At 32.5% G+C, this 9,727-nt stretch overlaps 2 protein-coding genes across 2 annotated transcripts; both read left to right on the top strand.

Moving 5' to 3' along the window:
* Positions 1-7,934: 7,934 nt before the first annotated feature.
* Positions 7,935-8,285, top strand: LOC148943683 (uncharacterized). The gene has a single exon (XM_089101642.1). The coding sequence runs from the start codon at positions 7,935-7,937 to the stop codon at positions 8,283-8,285; it is 351 nt and encodes a 116-aa protein (XP_088957768.1).
* On the top strand, positions 8,194-8,819 carry LOC148943682 (actin, muscle). Its single transcript, XM_089101641.1, has one exon. It carries the CDS (start codon positions 8,370-8,372, stop codon positions 8,817-8,819), a length of 450 nt encoding a protein of 149 aa, XP_088957767.1. The 5' UTR covers positions 8,194-8,369.
* The last annotated feature ends 908 nt before the right edge of the window (positions 8,820-9,727 follow it).

Genomic DNA, 9,727 nt, shown 5'->3' with positions numbered 1-9,727 from the left:
CTGTTGTTTGTGTAGTACTCTTTTTTCAACTTGCGTATAGCCTGCTTTTATCTAACCATTATTCTAATCAAGAATGAGAGAATTTTCAGGTTTGACTTTCCTTATATACTAATTATGACGTCACGGCGTATGACGTTATGTATCCATGAATGAGACCATTTACAGTTTTGACGTTTCTTATATAGTAATTATGACGTCACTGCATCAAAAATACAGTTTTTATTGGAAAAATTTATTCTCTTTTAGAAATAATTTATTTTAGTTACTATAGATTTTTAACCCAATTAACTTCCTTTAAAATGAGCTATTGAACAACCCTCTACGATGTTCCAGTGCCAAGCTATCTCTGGATACAAAAAAAGAAAAAAAAAATATCCCGTTTGGGGAGACTAACGTGGTTAAAGTCAATTTTCTTGATTTTCAAACCAATATATTTCCCTTGATGTTCAAGCCAAGGGACAGAAAGTTTCCTATACAGGGGTTTCGGACAAGGCGGTTCTAATGGTGTACTTTTTGTTTTGATCTGACTCCTTTTTGATCAAAGCAAGGTTAGATCAAAGCAAGCTACACGCAAGTTAAAAAAACAGTACAACAAAAAAAACAGAGATAGTATCTCGAAAAGAAAAAAGCAAAGGTATTCAACCGACCAGGCGTATCGAGAAGTAATCAAACAAAACAGCAAGATGTGTTATCACAATGATGAAGATTATAGACATGCGAAAATTGAGACATCCAAACAAAAGATCAAGGAGCGTTATCACAATGATGAAGATCATAGATATGCGAAAATCGAGACAGCCAAACAAAACATCAAGGTACAATATACAGGAACAACTAAGCCAATAGCTCTAGCTACAATAAAGCAAACAGTTGACGACAAAAGCTGCATATATTACTATGAAGCTTTGCCAAAGCATTTCTAGCCGACTTTTCAACAGCATCCGCTCTTTCAAAGAGAATTTTAATCTGTAATTTTGAATACTTTTCGTGATCCTGGTAAAACATGCGTAAAATGTTTCTCAATTTACGAAGATCAGCCTGCATTTTTGCCATCTTCTTGTATTTCTGAATGTAATTTTTCCCTTTGTCCTTATGCGTTCTTCGGTACAACCTCGCAGAGAATTTAATTTTTTCATTTTAGCTTTTGTCACCCCAGTATCTACCCATTATTCTGGTAGCAACTTTTTTCTTATGTTTGTTTCGGTAATCTTCATCATTACCATACCGTTCCTTGATCTTTTGTTTGCCTGTCTCAATTTTTGCATGTCTATAATCTTCATCATTGTGATAACACATCTTGCTGTTTTCTTTTGCTCTCTCAATTATTACTTCGCGATACGCCTGGTCGGTTGAATACCTTTGTTTTGCTCTCTCAATTATTACTTCTCGATACACCTGGTCGGTTGTAAAACATTTATTTTTTATTTTCAAGTTAATATCTCTGTTTTTTTTGTAGTAATATTTCTTCAACATGCGTATATCCTGCTTTTATATAAACATTATTATAATCAAGAATGAGAGAATTTTCAGCTTTGACTTTCCTTATATACTAATTATGACGTCACGGCGTATGACGTTATGTATCCATGAATGAGACCATTTACAGTTTTGACGTTTCTTATATAGTAATTATGACGTCACTGCATCAAAAATACAGTTTTTATTGGAAAAATTTATTCTCTTTTAGAAATAATTTATTTTAGTTACTATTGATTTTTAACCCAATTAATTTCCTTTAAAATGAGCTATTGAACAACCCTCTACGATGTTCCAGTGCCAAGCTATCTCTGGATACAAAAAAAGAAAAAAATATCCCGTTTGGGAAGACTAACGTGGTTAAAGTCAATTTTCTTGATTTTCAAGCCAATATATTTCCCTTGCTGTTCAAGCCAAGGGACAGAAAGTTTCCTATGCAGGGGTTTCGGACAAGGCGGTTCTAATGGTGTACTTTTTGTTTTGATCTGACTCTTTTTTTAGGAGCTATGGGTTTTTATATTTCTTAACATTGGACGTGATCGTCTCTTACTAGGTTGCTAGCTACCGCTGCAACCCGGAAAGTATCTAAAACCTAACATAAAAAAAAAACTAATTTTTATATTTTCAGGTATTTATCTTGTTTGAATTACAGAATTAGTATTATTAGTTAGACACCATAAATATTTTTGCAGTTTACATAATAAGTTTAGCAATTCTGGACTGAAAACTAAAATAATTGCAATTATAAGACAATAATATGGAGATACGTACTTTACGGGTTACAAACCAAAAAAAGTTTGGTTCCAGGATACAATAATAACTTTGAACTGAGATGAAAAAAATTTTCTTCCAGGAGACAAAAAGTAAAACTAATTATAAAATTTTCATGTATTTTTGTTGTTTAAATTAAGAAATTACTATTACTGATTAGGCATCATAGATATTTTTGCAGTTTACATAATAATTTTAGCGATTAAGCCAAAAAAGAAAATTTTGGTTCCATGAGTTTCGGTTACTATTGAGACAAGTAGCTATTATTACTATAGAGTTCATTACCATGAACCGTTTGATTGCTTCAAAATTCAAATATCTTTAAAAAGACTGCAGCATGAAAATACATCAGAAATGCAATTTTTTTGACAAAATTTATTCTACTTTAAAAAGTATTTTATTTTTAATTACAAAAGGCACTAGATGTTGCAATTTCCTTTAAAATGAGCTATTATACAGCTCTCTATGATTTTCCAGGGCCAAGCTAGCTGAGAAGAAAAATCAAGCAGAAAGAAAAAAATATCCCGTTTGTGGAGAATAACGTGGTAAAAGTCAATTTGCTTGATTTTCAAGCCAATATATTTTCTTTGTTATTCAAGCCAAAGGGTGGTAAGTTTCCTTTATAGAGGTTTCGGACAAGGCAGTTCTAATGGTGTACTTTTTGTTTTGATCTGACTCTTTTTTTAGGAGTTGGGGGGGTTTATATTTCTGTACATTGGAGGTGATCGTCTCTTACTAGGTTGCTAGCTACCGCTGCAACCCGGATAACCCCATTAATTTTCTTTAAAATGAGCCATTGAACAACTCTCTATGATGTTCCAGTGCCAAGCTATCTGTTGAATTACTAACCTATACTATAACTAAGTGGCGTATAAAATTTAGTATAGGCAAGAGGTCGTTCTTTATTATAAATTGTTATTCAAGCCAAAGGGCGGTAAGTTTTCTTTATAGAGGTTTCGGACAAGGCGGTTCTAATGGTGTACTTTTTGTTTTGATCTGACTTTTTTTTAGGAGTTGGGGGGTTTTATATTACTTAACATTGGAGGTGATCGTCTCTTACTAGGTTGCTAGCTACCGCTGCAACCCGGACTACCCCTGGAACCACCATATATCAGTTACTACGGGTGAAAGATCGTTCTTTACTGTAATACTTTATTATGAAATAAATTACAAACAGGAAAAAGCCTACGGCTTTTTCTTCTTTGGAATAGTAAGAGACGATCCTCAAATAATCAGGCAGCTAACTAGGATTATAATTTGTTCTTTAACATAAACTTCATTAATCCGATATTTTAATATATCCTATATGGTCTAGAGGTTGGGATAGCTCTCACCCAGTAGGCTTGAGTTCAATTTCTGTTTGGGAAATTTGTACTTATGATGATTTCTTAAGGAACATAATTAAAATTTCTTAATGTAATAAAAATAATTTTTTTTAATTACAAAAGGTTTTTAACCCCATTAATTTCCTTTAAAATGAGCCATTGAACAACTCTCTACGTTGTTCCAGTGCTACGCTATCTGTTGAAGTACTAACCTATACTATAATTAAGTGGCGTATAAAATTTAGTATAGGAAAGAGTTCGTTCTTTATCATATACTATTAAAATTCTTTTATATATGAACGTTTCTTGGTGTAGTGGTTAGCACTTAGGACTTTGAAACAAGCAATCCGAGTTCAAATCCCGGTGGACAGTATTTATGAAATGTAGCTTACTTATACTACCATTTAGGTTTCTGCCGTAATTTTCCTTTTCAAAATTAAATTTGTTACTATGGCCTAGAGTTAGTTCTTTACCATATCGTAACAATTTATTTTATAATAATAACTATTTTAGTTAATTACAAAAGGCTTCTATATGTTTCTATATAAGGTTTCTACAGCAGTTTCCTTTAAAATAAGCCATTACACAGCTCTTTATTATGACCACGAGCTGTTTAATTTAATACTGCAGTTACTAGGGGTTACAGTTCGTTCCTTATTGTACTCTATTTTGATATTTTTTTTGGTTATTCTTTCTTTTTTTCCACTCGCGTGAGACCATATTTTTTCAATGTTTAAAATTATTAAGTACAAAAAATCCCGTGTCGAGTATCTAAAACCTAGCATAAAACAAAACTAATTTTAAAATTTTCAGGTATTTCTCTTGTTTGCATTACAAAATTAGTATTATTGGTTAGACACCATAAATATTTTTGCATTTTACATAATAAGTTTAGCGATTCTGGACTGAAAACTAAAATAATTGCAATTATGAGACAATAATATGGAGATATGTACTTTACGGGTTACAAACCAAAAAAAGTTTGGTTCCAGGATACAACAATAAATTTGAACTGAGATGAAAAAAAATTTTCTTCCAGGAGACAAAAAGCAAAACAAATTTTAGAATTTTCATGTATTTTTGCTTTTTAAATTAAAAAATTACTATTACTGATTAGGCATCATAAATATTTTTGCAGTTTACATAATAATTTTAGCGATTAAGCCAAAAAAGAAAATTTTGGTTCCAGGAGTTTCGGTTACTATTGAGACAAGTAGCTATTATTACTATAGAGTTCATTAACATGAACTGTTTTATTGCTTCAAAATTCAAATATCTTTGAAAAGACTGCAGTATGAAAATACATCAAAAATGCAATTTTTTTGACAAAATTGATTCTACTTTAAAAACTATTTTATTTTTAAATAAAAAAGTGACTAGATGTTGCAATTTCCTTTAAAATGAGCTATTATACAGCTCTCTATGATTTTCCAGTGCCCAGCTAGCTGAGGAGAAAAATCAAGCGGAAAGAAAAAAATATCCCATTTGTGGAGAATAACGTGGTAAAAGTCTATTTTCTTGATTTTCAAGCCAATATATTTTCTTTGTTATTCAAGCCAAAAGGCGGTAAGTTTCCTTTATAGAGGATTCGGACAAGGCGGTTCTAATGGTGTACTTTTTGTTTTGATCTGACTGTTTTCTTAGGAGTTGGGGGGTTTTATATTTCTTAACATTGGAGGTGATCGTCTTTTACTAGGATGCTAGCTACCGCTGCAACCCGGATCGTTCTTTACTGTAATTTCCCTTGCTGTTCAAGCCAAGGAACAGAAAGTTTCCTATACAGGGGTTTCGGACAAGGCGGTTCTAATGGTGTACTTTTCGTTTTGATCTGAGTCCTCTGTTAGGAACTTTGGGTTTTTATACTTCTTAACATTGGACGTGATCGTCTCTTACTAGGTTGCTAGCTACCGCTGCAACCCGGATTACTATCTCTGTTTTTTTTTGTAATACTGATGTTTTAACTTGCGTGTAGCTTGCTTTGATCTAACCATTATGTATTCATGAATGAGACCATTTACAGTTTTGACGTTTCTTATATAGTAATTATGACGTCACTGCATCAAAAATGCAGTTTTTGGTGGAAAAATTTATTCTCTTTTACAAATAATTTATTTTAGTTACTATAGATTTTTAACCCAATTAATTTCCTTTAAAATGAGCTATTGAACAACTCTCTACGATGTTCCAGTGCCAAGCTATCTCTGGAAAAGAAAAAGAGAAAGAAAAAAAAAATATCCCGTTTGGGGAGAATAACGTGGTTAAAGTCAATTTTCTTGATTTTAAAGCCAATATATTTCCCTTGCTGTTTCAAGCCAAGGGACAGAAAGTTTCCTATACAGGGGTTTCGGACAAGGCGGTTCTAATGATGTACTTTTTGTTTTGATCTGACTCCTTTTTTAGGAACTATGGGTTTTTATATTTCTTAACATTGGACGTGATCGTCTCTTACTAGGTTGCTAGCTACTGCTGCAACCCGGATACTCCATTAAATTTATTTACACACTGCAAACTATCCAAAGAAATTTCATTTTTACAGTATTTCCGATTTCTACCAATGATTTCTACTAAGCTTCAAACTTTGGCTTAATTTTTCAAAGTTTCTGAATTTTTGTAATCCCTTGTTAAAGCATATAAAAAATTTCATTTACCAGTTTTTTTCTCTTTAAGCAATTAAATATTTTTTTCATACTGGAATCTAATCAAACATATGATTATTACAGCAAGTCTGATTTCTAACAACGATTTCTAATAAACTTTGCTTTTCCACAATTCAATATCTTTTCATACTGCAGTTTAATCAAAAATATTGGATTTTTAAAGTAAGTCTGATTTCTTAAAACAATTTCTACTAAGCTTCAAACTTTTGGTTTTCTTTTCAGAGGCTTTAGAATTTTTGTAATGCCTTGTTAAAACATATACAAAAACTTTTGCAATTACTAGTTTTTTGTTCTTTAGGCAATTTAATGTCTTTTAATATTGAATCTTTTCATAAATATTTGATTATTACAGCAAGTCCCATTTCTAAAAATGATTTCTACTAAGCTTCAGACTTTCGGTTTTCTATTCTCATAAGTTTTTAGAATTGTTGTAATGCCTTGTTAAAATACAAATATTGTTGTAATTTCCAGTTTTTTGTTATTTAGGCAATTTAATGACTTTTCATACTGAATTTATTCATAAACATTTGATTATTACAGCAAGTCTAATTTCTAAATACGATTTCTACTAATCTTCAAACTTTTGGTTTTCGATTTTAGGGTTTTAAGATTGTTTTAATCCCTTTTCAAATATATACAGTTATTTTTGCAATTATGGCACAAAAGTAAATGCGATATTATAGTGTTAGCTATAAATGCATCAGTACATATTCGCTAATATTATGATGCAAACTGGAAAAATATTTATGGTGTCTGAGCAATAATATTAATTTCTTAATTCAAATTAGGAAAATACCTGAAAATTATTAAATTAGTTTTGTTTTTTTTTTCGATTTACTAAATGAAACTTTTATTTAGTCTCTTACTTCGAAGCTATAATTGTCTCCTGGAACCAAACTTTTTTTGGCTCAATTTCTAAAGTGCGTACCCTATTTTTTGTGCTACATTTTCGTAGAAAAGAATTTCAATTTCTTATTTGAATTTAGTTTTCAGTTCAGAATCGCTAAGGTTATTATGTAAAGTGCAAAAATATTTATGGTGTCTGAGAAATAATATTAATTTTTTTTTGTTAAAAATAGAGAAATACCTGAAATTTTTAAAATAGTTTTGTTGTAGGTTCAATTTCATCAACAAAAGTTTCATTCCATCTCTTACTTCAAAGTTATAACTATCTCCTGGAATCAAACTGTATTTGGCTCAACTTCTAAAGTGCGTATCTTTTGTAGAAAAGAAATTCAATTTTTTATTATAGTTTTCAGTTCAGAATCATTAAGGTTTTTTTGTAAACTGCAAAAATTTTTATGGTGTCCGAGCACTACTTTTTATTTTTTATTTCAAACTAGAAAAATATCTGAAAATTTTAAAATTAGTTTTATTTTTTGTTAGGAATTTGCAACTCGATACGGTACTTAAGCTTGTAACGTCATATTATAGTAAGAATTACTAAGACATTTGAAAAAAATATGACAGAAGCTTTAATTGCAATTGTTATTGATAATGGATCATGTATTTGTAAAGCAGGATTTTCAGGAGATGATGCCCCAAAAACTATGTTTCCTGCTGTGATTGGACGTCCAAAACATACGGGAGTGATGATTAATTCAGGCAGCCAGGATGCTTATGTAGGCGATGACGCTCAAGCAAAAGGGGAATTTTGAGACTTAAGTATCCTGTAGAGCATGGAATTGTCACAGATTGGGACGATATGGAAAAGATTTGGCATCATACCTTCTACAATGAACTTCGCGTTGCCCCAGAAGAGCACCCAGTTTTACTCACAGAGGCTCCTCTTAACCCAAAAGCCAACAGAGAAAAAATGACTGAAATCATGTTTGAAACTTTTAACACCCCTGCTATGTATGTTGCCATCCAAGCTGTTCTATCCCTCTACGCATCTGGAAGAACCACTTGTATTGTTCTTGACTCTGGCGATGGTGTCTCACATACTGTACCCATCTACGAAGGTTATGCCCTTCCACATGCAATTATGAGATTGGACCTTGCTGGTCGAGATTTGACGGAATATTTGATGAAAATTTTAACTGAGCGAGGATAGTCCTTTACCACCACTGCCGAAAGAGAAATCGTTCGTGATATCAAAGAAAAACTTTGCTATGTCGCTTTGGACTTCGAACAGGAGATGGCAACCTCCGCCAGCTCAGCATCTCTTGAACAAAACTATGAGCTGCCTGATGGTCAGGTCATCAATATAGGTAATGAGAGATTCAGATGCCCAGAAGTCTTATTCCAGCCATCCTTTCTCGGTATGGAGTCTGACGGCATTCACGAAACAACGTACAAAAGTATCATGAAATGTGACGTTGACATAAGAAAGGATCTCTATGGCAGCATCGTTTTGTCTGGTGGTTCTACCATGTTCCCTAGGATTGCTGACAGAATGCAAAAGGAAATTACTACCATTGCACCATCCACCATGAAGGTCAAAGTCATTGCCCCTCCTGAGCGTAAATACACCGTATGGATCGGTGGATCTATCTTAGCTTCCCTCTCAACATTTCAACAGATGTGGATTTCTAAGCAGGAATACGATGAGTCTGGACAATCCATTGTTCACAGAAAATGCTTTTAACCTGCTTATGCAAATAGTAGGCTAAACATGCCAAAAAATGTGATTTTTGTTAAACTTATTCTGTTGAAAGATGAAACCATCATCATTTTTTGTTTAACCTTGCTTAGACAATGGAATAAGACTGACTTAGATAGATAGTGGTTACCATTCCTTAGTCAGCTAGGAAAGACAGTTTTTTCTCGCTTTCTAGTTTTTTTCAAAATATCCGGGTGTCAGCAAATAACTAGCAACCTAGACGACCATGCCCATAGTAAAAAAAAATTGCCCATTATTCCTAAAACTACAATCACATCATAAAACTAAGTACGCTATTAGAACCTTATTCTCCAATACTCCTATTTAGGAAACTAACTGCCCCTTGGCTTGAAAAACAAGGAAAATATCTCAGTTCAAAAATCAAGAAAAGTAGCTGAACCAAGGTATTCCGCATCGAAAGCAGGTTTGTTTTTCCGTTTTTTTCTCCCCATTCAAGCCAAGGGACGGTAAGTTTGCTAATAGTGGTTCTAATGGTGTACTTTTTATTTTGAGAACTGTTTGAACAGTTTGAATGAACTAAATCGAGCTTTTATGTAATGACGTCAGTTACAACTGGGGTTTGTTCTATGCTATATGATTACAAACCAGAAAAACTACGGCTTTTTCATCTCTGAAATAGTAAGAGACTAACCTCAAATAATCAAGGTGCTAACTTAGTCCATTGTATGCAATTGTTTGCTATTCTAATGATCGTTTTTTCATGTAATGGCTTTTTATATTTCTTAACATTGGACGTGATTGTCCCTTACTAGGTTGCTAGCTACCGCTGCAACCCGGATTCTTTGAAACAGAAAGAGATGAACCTCAAACAATAAAGTAAATAACTAACTCAAATATATACAATGATTTGTTATTCCAATGATCGTGTTTTA

Source organism: Artemia sp. Qi Xiang Cuo, chromosome 15, assembly GCF_049724085.1.
Source record: "Artemia sp. Qi Xiang Cuo chromosome 15, ASM4972408v1, whole genome shotgun sequence".
NCBI classification, from domain to species: Eukaryota; Metazoa; Arthropoda; class Branchiopoda; order Anostraca; family Artemiidae; genus Artemia; species Artemia sp. Qi Xiang Cuo.
Note: the sequence above shows the minus strand (reverse complement) of the source record. Positions and strands in the feature narration are given on the sequence as shown.